Below are 25,025 nucleotides of genomic sequence, written 5' to 3'. Positions count from 1 at the left end.
ATCTTTGCACTCAAAGATGGTTTTCCTAACCATAGTGTCCCTCCCACGCTACATTACCTTTGCTTTCTGCCCTGTCTTTCTCATACCTGAAGAAGGCCGAAACGTTGTGTTTTCTTTCTTCTCTTTTCAGCAGGGAATAAACCCATTACTTGTTCCTCTACTGTATATACTGCTCCTATTCAGCACTGCAATATTCCAACTGAACCACATTGTGGAAGGTTTAATTTAGCCTGTGACAAAAGGTATAATAAGGCAGAATAAAGGTGATTTGCTTTAACAGCTGCAGCAACTAAATCCTTCTACTTGATGTTAAGAGTAAAAGTAATCACATCCAAGGACATGACTGACTCTCAAAGTGTAAAACCAACTTTTGTCACGCGCTGAAGGACAGGACAAAAACTCACAAACAGGACGGCCGTTTCAGAGTGTGAAAGAAAGGTCTTTCTGAGCCTGTGTGCTGTATCTAAGAGCTGTATGGGAGAGCCTTGCAGTGGCTGGAAGCACAGAATCTGCACAAGACTGTGTCCTGCTCCTCTGGTGAAGGATTTCCCACAAGGGCAGGACCCTAGGCAGGGCGACAGCAGGCACAGCAAGAGACAGGAGACTTCGTGCCCCTCAGTGGAGCTTCACTCTACCTGAGGCACTAGTTCGATGGCTTCAGTGTTGCAGGTGACCCCTTCCTTGTGCATGCTGCTCTGCTGGGCCAGGGGTCCCTCTCCGTCTGCCCCCCGGGGGACCGACCAGCTGTCCTGGGTCCCCTTTCGGCAGAACAGGCTGTGGGAGAACAGACGCCAGTCAGTGCCCGCCTTATCCATAGCTGTGTGATTCAAGAGAGAACTCTGCCCTCCTGCTCTCCTCTGATCCCCGACAGAGCTGAGCTGCCTGGGGGTGAGGGGTTGTGAAGCTGGCACCGGGGAGAACCTGTGTGGGGCTGGTAGCCAGGGTAGTTGGGTACTACAGCAGGACACAACTAGCCCCATCCTTGTCCTGGAAATGGGGATCCCTGCTCTGTGTAAGTCCATGTTGTTTTAAGACCCCAATTTTTCTTATCTACCCCTCCAATCTGGACCTGCCAACAGGTTTAAGACTCAGCTGCCTGGCACTGATTGCTGTGTGGATCATGCCCACCTTTCTGAGCCAGCTGCAGGCACAGCAGTGCCCTCTCTCTGGTGCCAGAGCGAGCCCGCGGGTGCCCAGGAAATCAGGAAACTTCGGGACTCTCACTGGCAACCAAGATGATCCCGGCCAACTCAAGCCCACCCTACCCCTAGAGGGTGCCGTGAGGGCTCTGCACCACTGCCTGGGGCTCCCAGGTCAGAGGCAGCATCGACACAGCCCAGGCCTGAGGAAACCAAGCCAGATCACAATCTGCACTGCGCTGATGGTCAGCTGGGGAACCAGCTGGGCTCTGTTCAGGGGCCAGAGACTGTTTCGTTCCTTTCTGACGCAGGTGCAGCAGCAGTCTCTTCCAGAAGAGAACCAGAGACCTCAGGGACTGAGCAACAAAATGCGCTGACCTGCGCCATTCATCACTTTAATGGGATTTTTATATCACATGGTGAAAATCAATTATTTTTGAGTCTGCACTCAATAAACTACCATTATTTTTTACCTCCCGCCACCCATTAAAATCCTTGTATCAGTTGCAAGTTGTATCCGTGACCCTCTTTCTTGATGGCATTACAGAAACGTGTTAATGATGTGATGTCACCCAGTCAGTTATGGGAGTTTATAACCCAGCATATAAAAGCAAAGGGCCAGGAGCTCACAATTATATACTGAATCACTGGGAAATAAAAAGTGGGACTCCTGATCCACAACTACGTGTTCCGTTTCAGGTTTCGTGAGTTGCACGATCATGTACAATAGTCTATTACCTTGGTTTTGTTCACTTACATCAGTACCATCAGATCTGCAGCTTGGAAAACATGAAACGGAACCCGAATCTCTTTTTCCCTTACCTGGATCGGACCGCTTGTGCCACAGAGCAGTGTTTAGATTGATTACAGACCCAAATATATCAATTCACGAAATGATCTTGGATCTTTGAGGGTTCTGCCTGACCTCCGAAACACACAGGCCTGCGTGTGTACAAATTTCAGCACTGTGATCATTTCTGCTCAGGACTGAAGGATGAAAACACGCAGATATTATCAGACATCACCCGTTTCTTCCCTGTGCAGTTCCAATTAAATCTGGATTTATATATTTACTTTTTAAATCCACTCTTATCTCCCTTCTGCTTCCTGTCTGCATACATTTTCTATCTTATAAAGAAAATATCCTGTGTAAATCTAGCATAGGCATGCTCCTGAGCATAGCCGACAGTGACTGGCATGCCACTGCCACTAACTGGGCTTCGTTGCCCACTGTGGGAGAGCTGCCCACCGGGTGGCGTGTGAAGGAGATGAGGGTGAGCCCTGCGTGGGCAGCCTTGTGCCCTGTGCTCACCTGCGGCGGTACCCGAACATGAGGAAGAGCACGCAGAAGATGATGCAGGCCATGGCGATGTGGATGCCCACCACGATGCCCGCCATGGAGCCCTCGCTCTCCTGCCGGCAGTTGCACGCCGTCTCGCCACCTGCGGAGAGCGAACCGCGCCCATCAGGCCCGCACGCAAGCACCGTCCTTAATCCGGACCCCAGTCAAGGGCCGGTTGATGCCCCCCCGCTTCACAAAGACCCCATGCCCCCATGTTTCTCTTTGCAAACAATTCCCCCTGCAGACCCCCTAAGGAAGGTGAACCCACCATCATTGAGGAGCAGATTCCTGTGGATTATAATGGGACTTTTCAATTAGCCAATCAGGACCTAAAACGACAATTGACTTGCCAAGCACATACATTGTTCAATTAAGTAATTGACATCAGCTGACCAAACCAACGTGCTGGGGTTGACCAGCCCTGATCTAGGGCCACCTGTTTGCCAACAGTCTTGGTCTTAAGTGACTGACTTATTTATTGCAACAAAACGTCTCCAGTCCATTAGTCTACGCTGGGGAAAACCTGGTGAGTGTCGCTTTGCCATAACATACATAAGACAATTTCATTGGGCTGATGTTTCCAAGTGCACAGTGAAATGCACTGGGTAATTTCAGAGCCCTCGGGAGCTCTGGTTGAGATTTTGTTGCCCTCTCCCCGACGTCTTCTGATCCCTAGCCTCTCTGCACACACCAGCAGGAGAGAAGTCCCCTACGCCAAAGGGCCAGCCCTCTGGTGTGGGGAACGTCAGTGCTTCTGGTGCGTGCTATCCCTGCAGCGGCCCAGTCTTGGTTCACCTCTTGGTGCCCCGGTCCTGCAACTCGCCTCAAACGTGTGAAGCCCAAACAAGGAAGCGCAGCCAGGGCAAGAGAAAGAAACGACACGTTTTTGCCCAGTTTGGGGAAAATCAGAGATCATTGGCCACTGGAAGCAAGAAATAAGAAACGCTCTTTAGGCCCATGTGAGTTTTGCAAGAGGTTCCAGAGCCGCCAGTCTCGCCCCCAGCACACCCGCCCCTGACTGCCGGCGTCTCTCACCCGTGCTGGTCCTGGCGCTGGCACCGTCCTCGCTCAGGGGCACCAGGCGCATGGTGCCGTTGCTGTCCCCGTTGCCGTTGAACGCCACCAGCTTGATCTCGTACACCGCCGAGGAGTCTGGGAACAGACAGCACCGTCAGGATGCGCCAAGCACAGAGGAGGAGCTGAGCATCGAGCAAAGAGCTTGCGAAACAACTTGGGCATAAAGTTGTAGAAAGGCACTGGCCAAGAGAAACATTTCCAAGACACTAAGCATTCCCTTTCAGCACAATGACATCAATTGTTAAGACATGGTGTAGCTTACAACCCGGGCACTGCCTAGATCAGGCTGTCTCTCCAAACTGAGCAGCTGGGCATGGAGGAAACTGGTGAGGGAGGTCACCGAGAGGCCAACATCAGAGTTTAATTGGAGGTTGTGCTCTCCCCATTCAAACCTATACTTTTACCTATCCATCCATTTTCTATCCTCTTCATCCAGTACAGGGTCGCGGGGGAGCTGGAGGCGGGCTACACTCTGGACACTGGGTGGGACACCAGTCCATCACAGGGCAGACAGACACAGACACACACACTCACACCAGGGCCAGTTTTCCCAGAAGCCAATTTACCCACCAGCACGTCTTTGGACTGTGCTGTCACCCAGATAAAACCCATGCAAATACTGGGAGAGCATGCAAACTCCACACAGACAGCACCCCAGGTCTGGAATTGAACCCGGGGCCCCAGTACAGCGAGGCACCACTGCACGACTCCCTGTTCTTTTAGACACGCTAATATTTCAACAGACCTGTACAGTCAGCTTGGGGTGGAGGGATTTGATCTTCACAAGCCTGTCTTATCTTTGTTTTTCAGGGCTTTGCTTAAAAACTGTTCGCTTCACATTGTCTCTGCTAAAGCTCCCCCTTGAGATCTTGGTCTGACTGAAAGAGACTGCCTTCTCTCATCATGAAAAACTAATCCCTGGCCAGCCTTAGTTCTGCATTTTAATCCCAACTTAATTTTTATTCAGTGTCTGTGTCTGCTCCATTTTTATAATGACCATGTGTCTTCTGTTGCACCTCTTTCCACCTGTGTTTCCTATATGACTATCCTGCAATTTTCTATCCTTATAACTGTTCGTTTTGATGGGCTTTGAGATGCTACTGTTAAAGGCGCTATATAAAACAACGTTAATTATCGTACATGACTTGTGATTTTATTACTTTTTTTTCTTCTGAATGGGGAAGAATGGGTATTTTCTAGGTATAGGTCACAAACTCAAAGTGCATTTTGAAAACTACAGAAAAATGAGATTCTGAGGGATTCATTGAGTTGATCATCTCTGTATTCCACAGTGTGGATTCATACAGGTGAGCGGTACTGGGAGGGAGGATTACTGTAACTACTGTGATTGATATAACTGGATTCTGCACTGACACTACAAGAGTGAATGAACAGCTCTCCAGTGAGGGTGGCTTGGCAGACACTGACCCAGCTGGCTGAGGATGAAGGAGTTGGTGTTGCCGGGCAGGACGTGGGGTCCCTGGAAGTCGGGCTGCGGCACCCTGCGGTGGTACAGCTTGAAGCCCTCCACCTTGCCCGGCTTGCTGGGCAGCTCCCAGAAGGCCTGGACCGCGGTGGCGTTGACCATCTTGGTGAAGAAGCTGGGTGTGGCAGGCGCTGAGAGGGAAAAACAAAAAGAGATTGATGTCACATCAGCTGGATCCAGGCTTCGGCGTCTTCTCCTCTTACCGATCAGCTCTCTGCCGTCCTCTCCTGTGTGCCTGTGATACTCGCCTCATCTGCATGGCTGTGCTGCCCCTGTGTCATGACTGCTAATTTGTTTTCTTTCCTTTCCTTAGAGGCAGCCATGTCACCCTGCAGCTCTCAACTGGCTACCCACTGGAGCTCAGCAGGTGTGAGCCTGGTCAGTACCTGGATGGGGGACTCCTGAGAAGCTATGGTTGCTGCTGGAAGAGGTGTTAGTGGGACCAGTAGGGGGCGCTCACCCTGCGGTCTGTGTGGGTCCTAATAGTGGTTGGGACACTAAACTGTAGTGGGCGCCGTCTTTCAGATGAGACGTTAAACCGAGGTCCTGACTCTCAGTGGTCATTAAAGATCCCCGGGCATTTCTCGATGAGAGTAGGGAGTTATCCCAGTGTCCGGGCCAAATATCCCCCCTCGGCCTTTACCGTGGCCTCCAAACTGTCCCAATGTGTGACTGGCTTGCACTTGCCCTGTGATGGACTGGCGCCCCCTCCAGGGTGCACCCTGCCTTGCGCTCACTGCTTGCTGGGTTGGCTCCGGCTTCACGCAACACCGTACGGGACACAGCGGTTTGGCAAATGACATGACATGACTTTCCTTCAATAAATACCCCCCCAATTTGGAATCGCCATTTGCTTCTGACTCATCTTCATGACACCGGGAGTGTGAGGCTGTGCCTGAATGGCCACCTGTCAGAGCCACTCGCCATTTGACATGCTACAAATCACACACTGCCTCATGGGAGACAGGCTGACCAACTGGAGAGGCTCCTGACCAGCACCGGCAAGCTTGCAAGTGCCTGGAATGTCACAGGACTTGATTCTGCACCGAAAATGGATCAAAACCCACCCATCCCCAGGGAAAATACCTGCCACAGCTGGTTAATGACATCTCCTTCGTCACGGTACTTACCTGCACTCATCTTAGGGTGCAACTCCTTTGATTCTCAACATGATCTTCCCAAGAGCATCACACCTATTGAGCCTGATGGCCGCCCTGAACCTATGTCCCTCTCCACTACGATGACACGTTCCCATCCGCTCAAAGGAAGTCAGCACCTGGCCCCTCCCACCTACCTCACCCAGCCACGCCCCCTAACGTCGTCCAATAGGTGTGCTGGAGTAACTCACCGCCCCCCAGGGTGGTCGCCACGACGACGTTGGACTGCTTGCTAGCTCCGAGCGGGGAGTAGGCCTTGAGGTAGATGGAGTAGGTGGTGGCGGGCTCCAGGTTGTTGAAGGCGTGCTGAAAGGTGGTCTTGCTCACGGCCTCCTGCAGCTCACGGCTGTCCGGCTCTGGGACAGCAAGATGGGCAGAAGACAGAGGTCAGCCAGGCCCTCGGCATCGTGCCAACACAAAGAGTCTGCCCACGGGCACCAGAAAACCTTCCTTATTTTGGAGAATTAATATAAAAAGTGGCTTTATTTTAAAAGAAAGCGGTTAGGGCTAGAGGATGAGGCAAAAGAGGCAACATGCTTGTCCAAAAACAGGCCCTCCAGGGATCCATCTATCCACCTTCCAACAGCTTTGTCCAATCCTGGGTTTTGGGAGAGCTGCAGCCAATCCCAGCATGCAACGGGCACAAACCAGGGTACACCCGTGATGGGATGCCAGTCCATCGCAGAGCACGCACACACACACACCATGGACATTCCTACCTACCAGACTGTAGGAGGAAACCAGAGCATCCAAAGAAAACCCACACGAACATGGGGAGAACATGCAAACTCCACACAGACAGCATCCCAGGGCAACACTGCTGCAAGGCAGCAATGCTCTGCGCCACCGTGCTGCTCTCCGCTGTCAGCTCTCGATATTACATCACATCATCTGCGTCTGCACCGAAAAACCAGGCCCAGAGCAGAGACCTCACCTCCCATCCTGCGGATGTGCAGCACGTATCCGATGATGCCGTCCGTCACCTCTGGGGGCGGCTGAGCCCAGGACAGCTGGACGGAGGTGGGGGACAGCGGCGTGGCGGTCAGGCCCTCGGGGGAGGAGGGCAGCTCCCGGGCCAGGGACACGGCCAGGCGGGCGCTGGCCTGGTTGGTGCCGGCGCTGTTCTCCGCGATGCACTGGTAGATGGCCTCGTCCTCCGTGGTGATGCGGGTCACAGCCAGGGTGCTGCCGGACGGGAGGGAGCACATGGGGTTTTACTGCCAAGTGCGGCGGGCAGGAAATACACAAACCCAGAGGGCACAGCTGGCACAGCGGGGGAAAGTCAGCACCTACTGCAGAGCAGGAGCAACAGTCCCAGCGCAAGAGTTGACTTCTAAAAGAGGAAGAGGTCGGGGTAAATTGGAAATTGCTCTTTAAGAGTTAACAGAGCAACTGTACGCATCCAAACCCAGAACATCTGATGTTAATGTTCATTTTAAAAGCATCCTGGGCTTTGGAAAGGTGCTTTATGAATAAACGTTGTGGTGTTATTATTATTATCACACCTGAAGAAGGCTCCACAGCCAAAACATTGTGTTTTCTTTCTTCTCATTTCAGCAGGGAATAAACCTGTTACTTGTTCCTTTGCAGCCTACGCATGCTGACGCAGCTACCCACATGACCTTATTATTATTATTATTATTATTATAATTATTATTATTATTATTATTATGCGCACAAGCTGTTACTGGGGTTCTTGGCAGTTTTACGTTCTTACTCGGAAAACAAACGAAGAAGAATTTCCACCTTCTTGCAGAACCAGAATATATGTTTGCTGTTTTGGAATCATTTGTAAAAGGACCTGTTTTTACACGGGAGAGCTCGGAGTGGAGTTATTTCCCGACCAGAGACAACACTGACATCTCGTGGCAACGGAGGGTAACAGCGCCGAACAATATCTGCTTGATGCAGTGATGCACACTATCACTAATAACTCCTCACACTTCTTTAGCGGTTTTCTGGACACTCCACTCAACACACTTTACAGGTCTTGGGGATCCCCTCCACCACCACCAGTGTGTATCCCCCACCTGGATGATGCGCCAGTCCGCTCCCCACACACCAGCTCTCAGTGGGGAGGAGAGCAGAGTGATGAAGCCAGTTCAGAGATTATTAGGAGGCCATGATTGGTAAAGGCCAGGGGGAAATTTGGCCAGGACACCGGGGTAACACCCCTACTCCTTTTAAGAAACGCCCTGGGATTTTTAAGGACCACAGAGTCAGTCTCTCAGTTTTACGTCTCATCCGAAGGACGGCGCCTGTTTACAGTATAGTGTCCCCGTCACTATACTGGGCCATGAGACCCTCATTTGCCCAATTCATTGACTTCAGAGAGGCTAATGTCCAAAACTTGCAGTGTTCAGATAAAACTGACAGTGAAGTCTCTCTACATTTTGGCAGAAGATATGTTGGCGAGTTCATCTTTAGCTGTTGAGCAAGTGAATTCCTGCTTTTTAATTAATTTACCACGCTGAGCACAGGAATGCCGAAGTCCTAGGTTTACCACTCCTTTTTAATTTTCGTCTTCGATATCATTCACCTCCGGCAAAGCGCCAGAGGGGTTTAAAAGTCATATTCACAGTGGGAATCATTTGGCTAAAAGAAGGAGGATAAAGGTAACACATGACATCCGGCTCTTCAAGTACGTCCGTGAAGAAATGCCTATACAACCATACAGTACATACAAACATGCACACGAAAAACCTACATTGTGCATTCACAAATACACACACGTACATACATATTCATTCTTGCACCGATACATACAAGCATATAGTATAAAAAGCCTAGCTCACCATCTGTACACTGCTTGTGGATTTGGTACAGTTGATGGCTGGCCAGAGGCGATCTTCAGATAGGCTCTTCCCTTTCTATTAGTGTTTAATTTCAGAATGTCAGAAATTGGCTTCTCAATTTTGGGGAAAATAAGCTCAGCTGAACCTGCGATGCAGCAGCTATACAGTAAAATGAGCGCTATGGAGCGAGCGGACACCACTGTAATGCAATTATTAAAGTTTTTCAACTGAAAAGTAGCCTATTCTGATACCATTATAACGGGAACAATTTATCCCTACTGATCGGCCTGTCTCTTTTTTCTGCCCTCACTTTGATCTCCCAGCGTAGTCCCATGAGGTGTCCTATTGAATAGCGAATCGGGGGCAATTTTGAAGTGCCAGACAACAGCGTGCGGAGGTATGAAAACAGGGCTCACGTTGCAATGCATACAGAACACACCCGAGGGCGCTCCGTCACCTCAGCGAGAACCGCGTTTCTGCTGCCGATGGTTTGCAGGACACGATAAACGCCTTTATGGAGCTGGTCAATACACGATTTCTCTCTTTCCACGGGAATGTCCCCACGCCCGGGCCCGTTTGGAAGGTAAACCAAAGGTCACTGTTGCACCGAGCCCAGTTTTCACATCACTCTTCCGTACATCCAGGTTTCCTTTCATTAACGTTGTAAGAACCCTGCACGTTAATGGACAAGTAAAGGTGTATTCCCTGCTGAAAAGAGAAGAAAAAACCCACAAGGTTTCGGCTGTGGGGCCTTCTTCGGGTGTGGTCAGTTAATTAAGTTAATATCCGTTAATAAATCAGGTGAAATGGATACCTGGGGAGATCGACTTGATAAGTATGGTGCATCAATACATGAAGCCGAAACGTCGTGTTTCTTTTCTTCTCTTTTCAGCACGGAATAAACCTTTCCTTGTTCCTTTGCAGCCCCTACTTGAAGTACTTCACCCTGGGCGTTATACCTGTATCCCTTGCAGAGCAGGAGTGTCTCGCTGGAGGGCGTGGGACAGGCGACCGTCTCCCCCGCAGGGTCTCAATGGGACGGGATTCCCGAGCTCACCTGTTGTTGTTGGTCAGCTTGACATTGTCCCCCGGCGTCAGGATCTTGCCGTTCTTCAGCCAGATGAGGTGGGGCTCCGGCACCCCCTGCGCCACGCACGTGAACACCGCACTGCCCCCCGCAGGCTTGGAGACGGACTGCGGCCACTGCAGGAACTCCGGAGGAGCTGCGGGAGAGACGCAGGAGAGGTGTGGCCCGTTGAGTTTGTTCGTGTGCTAGTAGCTAACCGATCCAAGGATATCCCCATTTCTTGAAAGGTCCCCGGGTAGTCTTGAAAAGCTTGTTCCAGTCACCCACCACCCTTTGTGTAAGGTGTAAAACGTGCTGCTGCCACTGTTATATACAGTTTCATTCTGCCTGTAATGCATTTCCTCTCAGTCATCCAGAGGGGCAGCAGAGGAATGAAATAAGGAGGGAAGCAGATTTCTGTGCCTGGTTGCCTGCATCTGTAAAAACCTGTGTGCTCCTGTGTATTTTTTCTTCCTTTACTTTTTATTGTACTTTTTTTTGTCTTTTTCTTTATCCATCATGTATGGCGTCCTTTGGTTTGGAAAGTCACTTTATAAATAAACGTTGTTGTTATCATTATCATCATCAATACTAATGTACTGTGGAAAAGAAAGGGAGGAGAGAGAATTGATGCAGGAGAGGAGGAGTTTGGGAAAGGATACAAGCAACAGAAGCTCGGAAGAAGAGGGAAAGGAAGGCAGGAAAAGGAGAGAGGCAGACATTGGTAACTGGAGGGAAAACAGGGGAAGGGGGGAGAAAGAGGGGTGCGGAGCTTGTGCAAGAGATGCAGGGAACACAATTCAAGACTTGCATTCAAAACCTGCCACTTCGAAACAAAACCCCATAGAGCCTGGCCAGTACATGGCAGCTATTCTAGATTAAAAAAGCTGCCACAACTACCAGGCTCTGTTATATACAGTTTACTTGTTCAGTTCATCCTTAATTCAAGTACACAAAGGTCAGGCGATAAGACTCCTGATCATTTCTCAACGGGATGTAAACGTACCCTGCACTACCTCAATACCTCCAGCAGAGGGCAGGACTGCACCCCAGTACTTCTTTTATTAAGTCTGCTTTGAATTTGCATGAGCTACAGAGACCTTTTAGCATAGCAGGGGGACTGGAGGCATGGGCAGGGTAGACAGTTGGATACATATACCTTCCAAGGATCTGGGAAAGACACTGGGAAACTTTCCAAGACATGGTAAGAGCGCTGAATGATCAGTCACCTAGTTCAGGTGGATGGTGGGGAGTTGATTTTTTTACATGTCAATTTTTGTGATCATCCTTCTCAGGTCCTGGTGATTGTAACCCCTACGCAATCATCTAATAATTAATAGATAGATATGAACCAGAGCATTATCATTGAAAACCGACCCCCCCTCTCCTTACAAAGCCAAGCCGTTAACCCCGCCCTACTCTGGAACAAAACCACGCCCCCTCCACCCGGCCCCGCCCCTCAGCCCCCAGCTTGTGTTGAGAAGGGACCAGATGTGCCTCACTGCACAGCACAGTCCCTGACACTGATCTCAATGGAGGACAATGCACATCTTACACAGGCTGGGTGTCTCACCCCTGCATCTCATTGATCTATCGCCTGCCTGTGAAAGGAGCCCCCTCTCACAGCTATTGAAGGGGCTCTGGGAAGGGCCAGGGAGGACCAAGCCTTTTCAATAGGCAGCCATTAATCAATTTAGAGAATTCATTTTTCCACCCCAGAGCCCTCATCTCGCATTCAGTTTCTCCTTCCCGGGGAAAAAAAAAACAGAAAGAGAAAAGACGATTCCCAGTTTTTGTCACCTCTGAAAATAAAGAGCCCGACAAGTCACTTTTTTTTTTTGACTTGTCAGTTTCACACCTTTCCCAACGCCTTCAGGACAGTGTCTCCGATCTGCCAGAATCCTGAGATCCTTTAAAAGCAAGAGAACGACCCCCCCCACACACACCCCCCACAGCCCCACAAGTCAAAGTGAGAGAGCCTTCTCAGTGCAGACAGGGAGCGAACTCACATGATCATCCTGATCTGCAGCACTTTGCCTCCCGGAGCACTGCAGAAACTCGGATCAGGCACAGATTTGCCTGCTTCAGCCTAAAAGCACACCCTTGGAGGCACCCTTGATGGAGAACCCCAGAACCCCAGAAATGATCAGGGTCAGAACAAGCCGTGAGCTCCTTTATCACTGGTGAATTCCTGAAGGATTAAGCCCTCTATCAGTCTGGAACCAGGCCCAGGGTATTGGTCTGGTTACCAGCAGGACCAATCCGTGCTGCGGTTTGGCACAGGGTCTGCGCTGGACGTTGGAAATGAGGCCCCTGTTCTGCACCCCAGCACTGCCTTGCTGGGGAAGAGGCTGATGGTTTGTGCCCAGCTGAATGGAGAGGCGGGGGGGGAGGGGAGCAGGCGTCCTCCCAGCCCCCCACTCCACACACACAACTTCGGAGAGGCTGTCTGAGGGTCCGGGGGGCTCCTGTCATTAATCTAATGAGCCAGCGCCACTTCTCCTCCTCAAGCACTCTTCACACTTGAACTTCGGGGGAGCAGTTTATCTGTGGCTCCAGACAGGGGTCTCCCCTCCCCCCCAGTTAATGACCGAGGACGGGGGGGCTCAAGTTGATGATATCTGCAAGCCCTTGATTTTGAAAAGATTGTTAAAAGACGAAAAACTGGTTACTTAGCCTGGGACACTACACAGTCAACTGTATACCTGGATGTGAGAACATTCTAGTTCTTTTGTGGTCAATATCTGCTCCCCTTGTGTCACATATCATACAGGCCAGGAGAACTTTTTCACTGAATTCACACAGAATCTTCAAGTTTCTCGATATGGTTCTAGGTCTCTGTAGAGGCGTTATCTATCCATCCAGTTGCTGTCTAGCTGTCTCTCCAGCTTATATGGAGTTTATCTGAGCATTGGACTAACCTTTTCAAATTCTCATACTGTAATCAATGGATTTCAATTGGATCACGACTGGGTTTTTTTTCAGTTTTGTACAAATGTGATCATGAAAATGTGACTTGTGAAATTGAAACATATTATGCATTTGTATAATTGAATATTAAATGTGATTTTAATATCTAAGCCTACATTAGGTATCACTCTTTATTGCTATTCATCTCTCTGTCTGTCAGATATACTCTACGAAGGTTCCCCTGACTAATCACGGCTAATTTTCCCTTTGTGGATACTGAAGACACTCTCTACTAATTAAGTGTAATAAATATGATTTGTTTAACTGTGGTTACACGTGTACTCTGTACATTACAAGCAAATAGAAATATATATACAATAATATAGCAGCAAATTAAAATAAGGCAAGTTAGATGTAGGCTGGGCCCATTTTTCTTAGCACTGTAATGAAAGTTTTCCCTGTCTCGTGAGAAGATTGTGAGTTACATTACAGGTCTGTTCCTGTTCTCTAACTGCCCTAGTCTGAGGTACCGGCTGCCTGAGTTCTTCGAAGGGGCCGTGCTGGTGAAAGCATGACGTTGTGTACTGCAGCCCTACCCAGGAGAGGGAAATGACAGGTGAGCCCCAGGATGGAGCTGTTTGGAAGCACGCTGTGGGTTAAATAAGAAAGCAGTTATCCAGGGTGTCTAGTGCAGGCCGAAAACACCCAGATTCATCTTCTGCTAAACCAGATGTTTCCAACATGTAAATAACCTCCTTCCTGCAGACCACTGTTTTCAAAAGCCCACATTACCATATGGCCCTGTCTTTGTCAGCATATTAAAGGCCCTTTCAGAATTTTGCATGAAAAATCCCAATTTAAATCCCATTCTGTCCTGGGAAAATGGCCGGAACCCCTCAATAGCTGTGGTGTGAACACAATAGCCGTTCCTCATCCATCTTCTTCCTTTCTCCCCTCCTGCCCTGCCTTGTGAACTTGGCTGGGGTCAGGGGGGCGGCTGACCGCCAGCTGTGGACAACGTCAGCTCCGATGCCCACACTCCCCGTCCCGGGACCGCAGTCACCTCCTCCACGGGCCATCCGTCATCGCCGCCACCCCAGAAACAAAAACCCCATCGGAAAACGCTGCTGCGGGCCTAGGGCCTATTGTCGGGGGTCAGAGGTGAGAGGTGAAGGGTCGCTCCTCACACCCACACAAAGCCTCCTCCCCTCTCCCATCCACCTCCCCCGCCTTCCTCCTGCCCCCGTACCTCAGATGGCTGTCCATTGTCCCACGCCCTCCCCCACCGCCCTGCCCTACATCTGCGCCCCCACAGACGCTCTTGGCGCCCCATCTGACCGCTGCCCCCCCGGGTTCAAGAGCGAGCTGTTCGGGGGCCGATCGGGGCTGTGTGAAAGGGCAGACATCCTCGGATCTCCCCAGCCTCCCATCTGAGGCACGGAATCCGGGATACAGAAAAGAAATCCGCTACACGCAGAAGAGTAATTGACCTAAAACCTGAACACCCCTAGATGATCGTGTTGGGCGGCTGCAAAACGGGTTTGGAGACTGAACGCTAAATGTTTGAGCAAGTCAAGGGCTGTGAGATGCTGAGGATCCTGGGTGTGACATACAGATAGACAGACAGGCAGTCAGAGAGACAGAGGTAGACAGCTGTTGTTGGCTTCAGAGTTTTCGAGCCCCGCTCCCCTAACACTAGGCTTCTCAAGGTTCATTCGTTCTCAAGAATGATTCTTCATTCAATTTGCCTTTTCCTCCGTAAGTTCTTCTAAGCCTCCTGGGCTCGGAAAGGATATAGACTGCACACCTATTGCAAATAGACACGTGGGGCTCCTTTAAACTCCTCTGTACAGGCTTATCAATACAGTCCACAAAAGATCACCGAGAGTTAACCTCAAAGAGCCAGGCAGGAGGTATGCAGATGACATTCGCAGCGCCTTTTAATATTTCGCCTTTATCGAAGCAAAGGAGCGCGATTCTATTTCATTTTCATTTCATTCATGGGGGCCCCGCACCCCCCCCCTATCATTTTTGGGGCGAGACATTGCTGCTTGAACACGAGAAACGACTCAGAAAAGCAGGGGGATAGATAGGATTTTAGCTTTGGCTGAACTGCAGCGAACTGATTGAAAAAGACGATGACGTTTTTGTGTCGCATGCAAGGTTGGATCGATCACAAAACCAGTCGTGGAAGATGTTCTGGACACACCTTCTTTCTAAAATAGCCGACTGACTTGCTGTCGGAAGCGCTGAGGAAGGGATAATCGGATTATCAACAAAGCGGAAGTATAAATCTTTCCACATTAATAGAGACAAAACGAGGGACTTTAGTTGAAAACTATTTCCCGGTATCCATCTTTAGCGGGGAGTGCAGAGACACATGCACACGTAATGGATCTCATTTCCATCGTCTCATTTCTAATTAGTTAATCAGAAGAAGGAGACCCTGGTCTTGGCGAGAGCTCAGCCGTTAATGATCGCCGCAGTCTGTCTTTCACTGCCCTGCGAGTGTGCGTGTGTGCTGGGGGTGTCAGCTGACCCCAGAGGTCACGGCCACATCCAATACAGGTTAATGTAGTCTGGCCTGCCTAAATTCTGCCCCCAGCCTCATCCATTTTCTGCTCCCCTCCCCCCTCCCTCTGCGGCCCCCTAACCCTCTGCCCCCAACCCCCTCTCAGGGTGCGACTGGGATAATGTGGGACAATGGCCGTTGCTGGGATTCGCCCCCCCCAGTCACACCTCCAAGGCTCCGTCCTGCTGCTTGAGAGCCCGGCTGTCCTGCCTGGGCCGAATCAAATCAGTACAGCCCCCCGCCCCGACCCGGGACGCAGCAGGGGGAGACGTGCTTGATGAGACCAAAGGCCAGGAAGAGCCTCTGGGAAGAGATACAGCCCGAATGGCTGAGCCTCAAGCTGTTTCAACGCACAGCTCTTCTCCCATTTCGGGCCCAGCTGGTCTCCGACGGAAACGCCCTGGGTCTCTACGGGGGCGTTTCCCTGCCGGCGAGCGCTGTGTGTGCTCACGCCGAAGTGGGGTGCTGTTTGGACCCCCCAAACTGGGTTGTGTGACCTGTCCAACGGGAAGTCGAATGCCGGAGCGGAGCTATATTAACCTACATTGTTTTAACTCCACATGAACGCCAACCTATTTTATTTTATTTTAAGAATCCCTGTGTTTGAGCATCGCGGTGTCCACATCTGTGGAAAATACTCTGGTTTACTCTGGCGGAGCAGTGGCTCTGGGGCTCAGGATCTGCTCCTGTGGCTGGAAGGTTGCCGGTTCAAATCCTGCAGCCAGCAGAGGAATCCTACTGCTTTGGGCCCCTGAGCAAGGCCCTTCACCCCAACTGCTGTGGGGATATTGAGCCTGCCGGGGCGCGGCGTGCCGACCAGGAAGCCCGGGCCCGAGGGACGCTCGCTCACCTTGCACGACCAGCCGGCCCAGCGCCGTGCGCCTCACCCTGGTGCCGGGGCGGTTGGCGGCGCACACGTACACCCCCGAGTGCTGCAGGGACACGTCGGAAATCATCAGGTTCCCCGTCCCCAGGACCTGGATCCCCTCCACGCCGATGGAGCGGCCGTCTGCGGGGGCACAGAGAGCAGGGCAAGGTCAGGGGCGCGGGGACCCCTCAGGTCACAGAATAGTTGACGTTTATTTGTCATTCCTGCCGTTTTCAAGTATACAGTGGAACGAAATATCGTTCCTCCTGGTCCACGGTGCAAATACAGACAGGACACGGACATAGACATTGTAGACAGGATACACATAGTGCAAAGTGCAGATAGTGCAAATGACAAGGCAATACATCATACAATCTACACAACACACTGGGGGGATTTAAACCCTGTTTCTGGAATTGGGGTGGGTGCAAGGAGATTCCAGGGTGTTGAGGAGCCTGTTACAGAGTCTGGTGGAGCTGGCCCGTATATTCAGCTCTGTGGGCCTGAGCTGAAGACAGGTGATCACAGGCTCACCCGGCCACACAGATCCCAGCCTGCAGGATCGCCCGGCCAGACAGTCTTCAGGCTCATCAGGCCAGTGCTTATGCAGGTTTCTGCAATGAGTGAACTAAAGGAACAAATGTCCCTGAACACAACACCAGCTTACTATAGGGTTGTCTGAGCTGGGTGACCCAGAGTCACTGGTGTACAGTATCTTGCCTATGGGTACAATAGCAGTGTCCACTTATGAGGACTCAATTCCCCATCCTTAGCCTGCTCCTGCACCTTTCCACATTTTCAGGCGCAAATTCCCAGTTCTTTGGCCACCATTCTCCAGAAGCCGTGGGCCTCTGTGTGGTGATCGTGGGGCAGGAGCCAGAGGACTCACCCAGCCTGCTCCAGGACACGATTGGCCGGGGGTTGCCGGTGGCGATGCACTCCAAGATGGCCGTCTGGTGTACAGTGATGGTGAGGTTCTGAGGGCCGGAGAGGATGACCGGTTCTTTGTAGGTTTTTGGTGCCGCCACTGAAAGGAGAGGAAGAAAGGAGAGGCTGGAATGAGACAAGAAGAACTGAAGAGCAGTGTGGCGAATGTTACCAAACCCTGCTTGTTTCTTACATTCAAAGTTTAGGTGGAAACATGGTTCAGGTATTCAAAATCCTGAGGGGTGTTAATCAAGGGGGTTTCTTCAAAATGTCACCAACAATATTGCAAGGACCCGGAGACACCAAAGGAACCAAAGTACTTGGATTTTCCAGGACTACTGGGCCAAAAGGCTTCCTCCTGTTTGTGATCCATATTATATCTGTGCACTTACTGTACCTAAGCTTGCCACAAAATTAATGATGTAGCATATTTCAGTGTTCTGCACATGCAGGTATCTCATAATCCACATGGAACACATTTACAGTGTTTAAACTACAGCGCAAGGTTGTCTCTACGCGATGTGCATTGCTTAACTGCACACCTCGGCTTTCAAGCCAAAGAAAGTCCGTTCAATTACGAACATGACCTGCTGTGCAACTACATACACGAAGACCTGGCTGCATCTGTAGACAGTGAGTTTGTGTTGACTAGGAGTTTGCATCAAAGCAAAAGCTTTAGTGCAACAGCTCATAACAACAGTGTCTTCTCCATCCCTCAGAGAAGTGATCAGAAGAGAAATTCTAATGTGGGAGCCATGCTACTCATCCTAGAGCAAAAGTCTTAATCAGCCGCACAAAACGATCCCACCAAAGTGGCCAAAAGACGGTCATCTTGCTCTTTTCTGAGCGGGTGGACAGAAGAAGGGGCACAGAGGGACAATTAGTTTCTAGACCCCTTCGGAATAGAAACGCTCTGACAGACCAAGTGAGATACGCTTCAGGCGCCGCTGATGCAGAAGGGCTGATGGGATAGCCATGTCGCCTGGACGCCCCGGTCGGCACTGGCGCGTAGCTCGGGCACAAGGCCTCAGCCGTGCCCGGCGGGGGGCGCGCTCACCGGTGACGTTGAGCTGGGCCTCCTGGCTGTAGCGGGTATTGGCGATGTTGGTGGCCACGCAGCGGTACACCCCCGTGTCGGCACGGCGCACGCCAGTGATCTGCAGGATGCCCGCGGGCAGGAGCGTGTACCTGCAGGGCAGACAGAGGGAGGCCTTCAGCCGGACCTGGCACATCAGCGAAGCACATGCGGAACACTCATGCTTAACAAATCCAACACACTACCAGGAAATTGTGCTTTTTTGTGCTGGTGATTCCTGTCTGGGCCACACACCCCCAGAGAGGAAGGACCTGCCATCCTCAGTCACATGACCAATTGGAGGAAGACCATTGGCTAGGTGACAGGTAGAACCAGGAAGTGAAGGCTTCCAGGCACTGTCGGCCTCTGCGTCGCCTCGGCGACCATTACCTGTTGTCCTTGGTGCTCAGAGCGGTCCGATTCTTCTCCCAGGTGATGTTGGCCTCGGGAATGCCGTTCACTTGACACTGGAACCGAGCCACGCCCCCCTCGTCCACCGTCATCGACTCCGGGTGGGTGTGGAACTTCGGGAGAGCTGGGGACGAAATCGAGAGGGTGAGGCTGAGGGAGATGAGCACTGCCCCCAGGAGACGCTGGCCTCAGCCCTGTTTGCAGCAGAACTGAGTTTCACTCCTGATTCTCCCCAACAGATCAGGCAGGTCTCCTGGCCCAGTACTCCTGTTACACTTCTTCTTTGGGAGATGTTCCAGACGATTTTGGCCTGTCAGTGTGAACCCGCTGCTTGTCATCTCTACAGAACACATGGGGCCCCCTTGTGAAGAGACACAGTGCGACAAGGAACTTGAGGGAACCTTTCCTATTGTCCGAGCACAGAAAGGGAACCACAGCACACGAGGCAGGTCTGGACCAGAGCAGGAGCAAGAACAATTCCTTATTTCTGGAGAACCACCGTGATCCGGGTGGCCCCAGGATCAAACTGGCCCTGCACACGGAATGACATTATCGCTCCCATTAAGCATCACGCCCCAGCTGAGAGAGCACCAGTGCACGATGGCCACGTGTAACACTGGCCAGCCGATCATTCTCTCTGACCAGACCGGATTGGAGCCCCAGCTCCAGCGAATCATCCGTGCATCCATTTTCAAACCGTTTCTTCCAATCTCGGATCATGGGGGGAAGCTGGAGACTATCCTGGTGCAAAGCGGGGTACACCTGAGACAGGACACCAGCCCATCGCGGAAGAGACAGGCACAAAACTCCCACTCACACCAGGGCTGATTTTCCCAGAAGCCAATTTACCTCCCAGCATGCCTTTGGACTGTGGGAGGACACCTCAGCCAAGTAATACTGCTCACTTGCAATTAGGTTTATCAGCGATCAATCTGTGATGAAAGCTGGTCACTTTCTTGTGCGATAATGGCCAAACTCAAGAAGTGACATTTCAAAGATGAATATTTAGAAACACTCGGTATACTTTCATTTCTGGTGTTATTATTCGTGTGCAGGATACTGAAGTAGTGGAGAGTTTGCTGGTCCACATGGAGTCACCACCTAATGCCCACCACAATGGTCTCAGTTTTTGTGTAGAATCTGCATTTGATCTATCTATCTATCTATCTATCTATCTATCTATCTATGACTGGGGTTTATTCTTTGCTTTCACAAAGGTATATACACAGCAGCCATATCACCCTGTAACTCACAATGGGCAGCCCACTGAAGCTCAGCAGGTGTGAGCCTGGTCAGTACCTGGATGGGAGACCTCCTGGGAAAAACTAAGGTTGCTGCTGGAAGAGGTGTTAGTGGGGCCAGCAGGGGGCGCTCACCCTGCGGTCCATGTGGGTCCTAATGCCCCAGTATAGTGATGGGGACACTATACTGTAAACAGGCGCCGTCCTTCGGATGAGACGTCAAACCGAGGTCCTGACTCTCTGTGGTCATTAAAAATCCCAGGGCGTTTCTCGAGAAGAGTAGGGGTGTTACCCCGGTGTCCTGGCCACATTTCCCATTGGCCCTTACCAATCATGGCCTCCTAATAATCCCCATCTAAGAATTGGCTTCATTACTCTGCTCTCCTGCCCACTGAGAGCTGATGTGTGGTGAGCGTTCTGGCGCACTATGGCTGCCGTCGCATCATCCAGGTGGGGCTGCACATTGGTGGTGGTGGAGGGGATCCCCATTACCTGTAAAGCGCTTTGAGTGGAGTGTCCAGAAAAGCACTATATAAGCGTAAGCAATTATTATTATTATTATTATTATTATTATTATTATAGGTGCACTTGTCAATAATTGTTTGTTGAACTTGTGACATCTCTTTATTTATTTAGCATCATCTCTATCAGCCCCACAATTGGAACCACAGTGTGGAGCACTGGCCATGTACCTGGAAGGTTGTGGGCTCAAATCCCAGGAGAAACACTGCTGTTTTACCCTTGAGCAAAGTCCTTCACCTGAATTGCTCCAGTACAATGAACAGACAAAGAAATGAGTAAATCTGAGTCACCTTACTTGGTACGAACGCTTAGTCCTGATTAAAAGCAGAAATTGGTTAGTAACACTGGTGGGGATGGGAGGGTGACAGAATTTAGGTCTTCAATTATGGCCAGTGATAGGCAAAGGCCCCTCTTAAAAATAGGCCGCATGGAAAAATAGGAGCCAGGCTCCAAATCAATAAAGGGGAACTTCAAATGAAGTGCATCGCCATGGTAACCCCACTGCCCAGAGGTGTCCCCCTGTGCTCCATTACCCACGCTGCCCTGGTTTATGAGGCCAGAGGGAGGGGTCAGTGGGGAGGGACTGAGGGGGCAAGGAGGACGTCATTGTCTCTTTAAAAGGGAAGGGGAGGTCGGGGACAGGGGTGGCTATAAAATGTGTCGTTATAATCCCCCCCCCACCTGCTCCCAGGAGGCAATATCAAGTGAGACTGAGTGAGGCGCTGGAGAATCAAAATCAACACGATCTTGGTACCACGCTGGTTCACGCCCTGGTCTTTCTGGGGTGCAGTGCCAGAAAAACGCATTTGTCGCCTTGTAACACCCGTGACAGCATCGGGGTTCAGCAGGCCTGAGTGTTTTGCATGTGGGGCTTCGATCCTAAGGGACAGTCGCTCTATTGAGCAACACGCTGTCTTCTTAGAAGTCAAGGGTTTTGTGCATGATGGCTGCAAACCCTGCCTAAATTTTACAAGAGCTTTTAAAAAGGTTGGTGATTAATCCTAAGGGATCGGTTTTATCCCAAAGCAGTTCTGTGGAACTCTTGCTTTTAATAATAATAATAATAATAATAATAATAATTGCTTACACTTATATAGCGCTTTTCTGGACACTCCACTCAAAGCGCTTTACAGGTAATGGGGATCCCTTCCACCACCACCAATGTGCAGCCCCACCTGGATGATGCGACGGCAGCCATAGTGCGCCAGAACACTCCCCACACATCAGCTGTGGTGAGAAAAGCTCTTGCTTTTCTGTTTGTTCCCATCAGCGCTCAATCATGTATTTATGTTGTTCTTATGTGGGATGCACAAACGTTCCCTGGCATTTCACATGTAAAATGCAGTCTGGATATATATATATATTAATTTTGGCTTATGCATGTATTTACTGAGTTTTATGAATCCACAAGATCCACAGTATTTAAAGAACTTTAACTGGTGAGGATGTGGTGTCCACGGATTAGAATAATTTTACAGTGGTTGAGTCAGAGAGGGCCACAGGAACCTTGTGTGCATGTGTGTTCAAACAATCAGTCGCACAATCAAGTGTCAGCCCACACCCTGCATGGTCTAACATACAGTCACTCAATCAATAAGTCAACCAATTAATCAATTAATCCATCAAGTGGATCAGTGCAGGCTCTGTGTCTGCCCACACCCTGCATGGTCTAACATATAGTCACTCAATCAATAAGTCAATCAATAAGTCAATTAATTAATTAAGTGGATCAGTGCAGGCTCTGTGTCAGCCCTCTACCTGCGTGGTCTAACATATAGTCAATCAATCAGTAAGTCAATCAATCAATGCAATCAATCAATCAGGGGGATCAGTGCAGGCTCTGTGTCAGCCCCCACCCAGCATGGTCTCCCACATACTCACAGGCCAGCTGGACCCGGGCCTTACGGCTGACCACTATGCCGTATCGGCTCTGTGCGGCGCAGTCATATTCCCCGGCGTCCGTCTCGTTGCTCTCCCGCCGCTTGTGGAAGTTCTGGATCAGCAGTGAGCCGTTGGCCAGAACGCTGGCCCGCTGGCCCGTCGCCACCGGGATCCCATTTTTGCGCCACGTCACCGTGATCGGCCCCTCGCCCTCCACCTGGCAGCTCAGCAGCAGTGGGCGGTCCCTGACTGCTATGACATCACTGGGCTCCAATAGGAAGGCCAGCTCAGAGGCTCCACCCACATCTAGGGAAGAGAGGAGGGGCAAAGTAAGTTAGTTCCGCCCCAAGATGATCCTGCCTGATGGATTTCACTTTCCATCCTGCACAACTGGTAAGAATGTATTTTCACGATTCTTCATGAACACAAAGTGTGAATATCCAGAGATCCTGGCTGTTTTGTCACTGTCCACTAATTACCCAATTACTTAAAAATGATAAACAGCAGGACCGTTGAACCAGAAAACTGACCCGAAATCAACTCTAATAATTGCCAATGGAGCCAGATAATTGTGTAGGCAAGGGCAGGTTTTATGTGAGTTTTCATGCCTTTTTAATTTGGACTTGTATTGAAATGTCAATACCAGCAGAGCAATACCAATAATGTTCACTTAACTCCATTCCTCTGTACTTAATGATGCATTGGTCGTTCATCAACAGCTAGGGGCTCAGCAGGAGAATACTACTCAACCAAGCTGCTCAGTTTCACCCCAACACAGAGACGTGATGTCACAAACCTGGTGTTTAGGCCAGGGGTGTTCCCAGTCCTGGTTCTGGGGATCCTGCTGCTTTTGTGCCATTTGGGCACTGAATTTCATGAATTGAACCATTAATAAGACCAAAAGTAGGTTTATTTTGAATCCGTCTGTCTTCAACCTGTTGCAGTTTTGCCTTTCAGCTATTGCACCTCATTGGTAACTGCAGAGCTCCAAAAGCTTGCAAAGGTCCCATCAAGCAACTTGTGGGCTCAGTTAAGGACTCATTTAAATGCAGAGTTTAGCTGCATTGAGAACCTGCAGTCCGTGGTGCAGCGTGTAGCTGTACTGCACACTGTAAGTGAACTTGATCTGTTGGGGGCACAGAACAGAAAACAGCAGTGTGATGGACAACTGCACTCTTCTGAACGTGAGGAAGGTGATGGTTTGCTCGCTTTCCGAAATGAACACAGGAAACAGCAGAGCATGTGGAGAGAGGCCCGTTGTCAGTGTCCGTATGTGCCAGGATCGATCCACATTTTCAGAACAAAACCAATGCGCACGAATCGGATTTCAAGCAACTCTTTATTTTCTTTCCCTTCTGAAAAATGTCACCCACCCTCCATCCCCGGGATCTTAATCAATGGGTCTCCCACCATTTGCAATTTCAAAGGTGCCCCTTGCTTTGCAAACTTGTAATTATCTCTCTGCCTCTGATTGTTTTGTTAAATGGCACCAGAAGGGTATGTTTCCTGTCAGCGAGCTGTTTGCTTTTGTGCTCACCACCAAGAAACCACCCCCTGCCTCAAGTCCCAGGGGTGCTTAACAAGGCCTGATCACAGGCTTTTACGAGAAGCAGGGAGGAGAAAACATTTGCAGCCTTACTTTCGAACTGCTGCAGCCTTATAAGAACCTAAGGATACAAAAGGCAGAGTAGAGAAGAACTCGATACACCTTCAAGGTCAGAGGGGAGGTACAGTGCCTAGAAAAAATTGTGTTACAGCAGGGAACCATGATTTATTTAACTGAGAGTTTCTGCTCTCATCAGCGCAAAGTACTCTAGCGTGTCAAAGTGGAAAAACAAAATATCCAGACATTTTACTAAATTCATAAAAAAACAGAAAAGAATTGAATGCATAAATATTCACCCCCTTGCTTTGCCACACCTGAATTACCTCTGAAGTAACCAACTCTCTTCTCCAAGTCACAGAATTACTTGACTGGAGTCCACCTGTGTGCAGTTTGCACAGAACGTGCTCATTAGTAATTTGTGAATTCATTTGAGGTTCTTAACAAGGCAGAGCATCAGCTTTAACAACAAGGCCAGGCAAGATGTTCCGCTCTCCAAGCACCCCTGGTTTGTTTTTCAGGTGTCCTTGCTATGTTATTGTTCACATTCAATTGTGAATTTCTAAAGATGCCTTTCAAAAGTTTTGCGGGAATTCATTCGTCTTTTTTTCCTTCTTGATCGTTATTGATGCCGACCAGGCCCCTGAGGAATGCTTGCGTTCTGTGTCCGAAGATCTGCCTTACTGTGCTGGCTTTCAAATACCTATCCATTCCAAATATAAGCTTTACCCCAACGCCACAGGGACACCCCAGTCTACTGGAACATATTGAGGAAAACTGGGGTAGACCGAGACAGTATGATTAAAGAGATCAATGACAGATGAAACAATCAGAATACGAGTGGTTTTGTAGTAAAGATCTGGACAGATGCTTCACTACACTGGACCGTAGGAATACTATGATGTACTGTAGTAAAATGTTAGCATGGTATTCCTATGGTCCAGCATACTAAT

At 50.1% G+C, this 25,025-nt stretch overlaps 1 protein-coding gene across 2 annotated transcripts in view; it reads right to left on the bottom strand.

Moving 5' to 3' along the window:
• LOC102694388 (immunoglobulin superfamily DCC subclass member 3) overlaps positions 1-25,025 on the bottom strand; it is a 47,486-nt gene that overhangs the window by 8,107 nt on the left and 14,354 nt on the right. For both annotated transcript variants that reach the window (XM_069184680.1, XM_069184682.1), the window contains exons 2-13: positions 22,470-22,775; positions 18,805-18,949; positions 18,397-18,527; positions 17,302-17,439; positions 16,395-16,553; positions 10,054-10,219; positions 7,136-7,386; positions 6,393-6,557; positions 4,987-5,175; positions 3,517-3,633; positions 2,452-2,581; positions 636-774 (exon numbers count right to left, since the gene is read on the bottom strand). In XM_069184680.1, coding sequence (XP_069040781.1) covers positions 636-774; positions 2,452-2,581; positions 3,517-3,633; positions 4,987-5,175; positions 6,393-6,557; positions 7,136-7,386; positions 10,054-10,219; positions 16,395-16,553; positions 17,302-17,439; positions 18,397-18,527; positions 18,805-18,949; positions 22,470-22,775 — 2,036 coding nt within the window. The remainder of the gene's footprint in view (positions 1-635; positions 775-2,451; positions 2,582-3,516; positions 3,634-4,986; positions 5,176-6,392; positions 6,558-7,135; positions 7,387-10,053; positions 10,220-16,394; positions 16,554-17,301; positions 17,440-18,396; positions 18,528-18,804; positions 18,950-22,469; positions 22,776-25,025) is intronic.

Source organism: Lepisosteus oculatus, chromosome 27 (genome assembly GCF_040954835.1).
Source record: "Lepisosteus oculatus isolate fLepOcu1 chromosome 27, fLepOcu1.hap2, whole genome shotgun sequence".
Taxonomy (NCBI): domain Eukaryota; kingdom Metazoa; phylum Chordata; class Actinopteri; order Semionotiformes; family Lepisosteidae; genus Lepisosteus; species Lepisosteus oculatus.
This window is presented reverse-complemented; position numbering and strand designations above follow the sequence as displayed.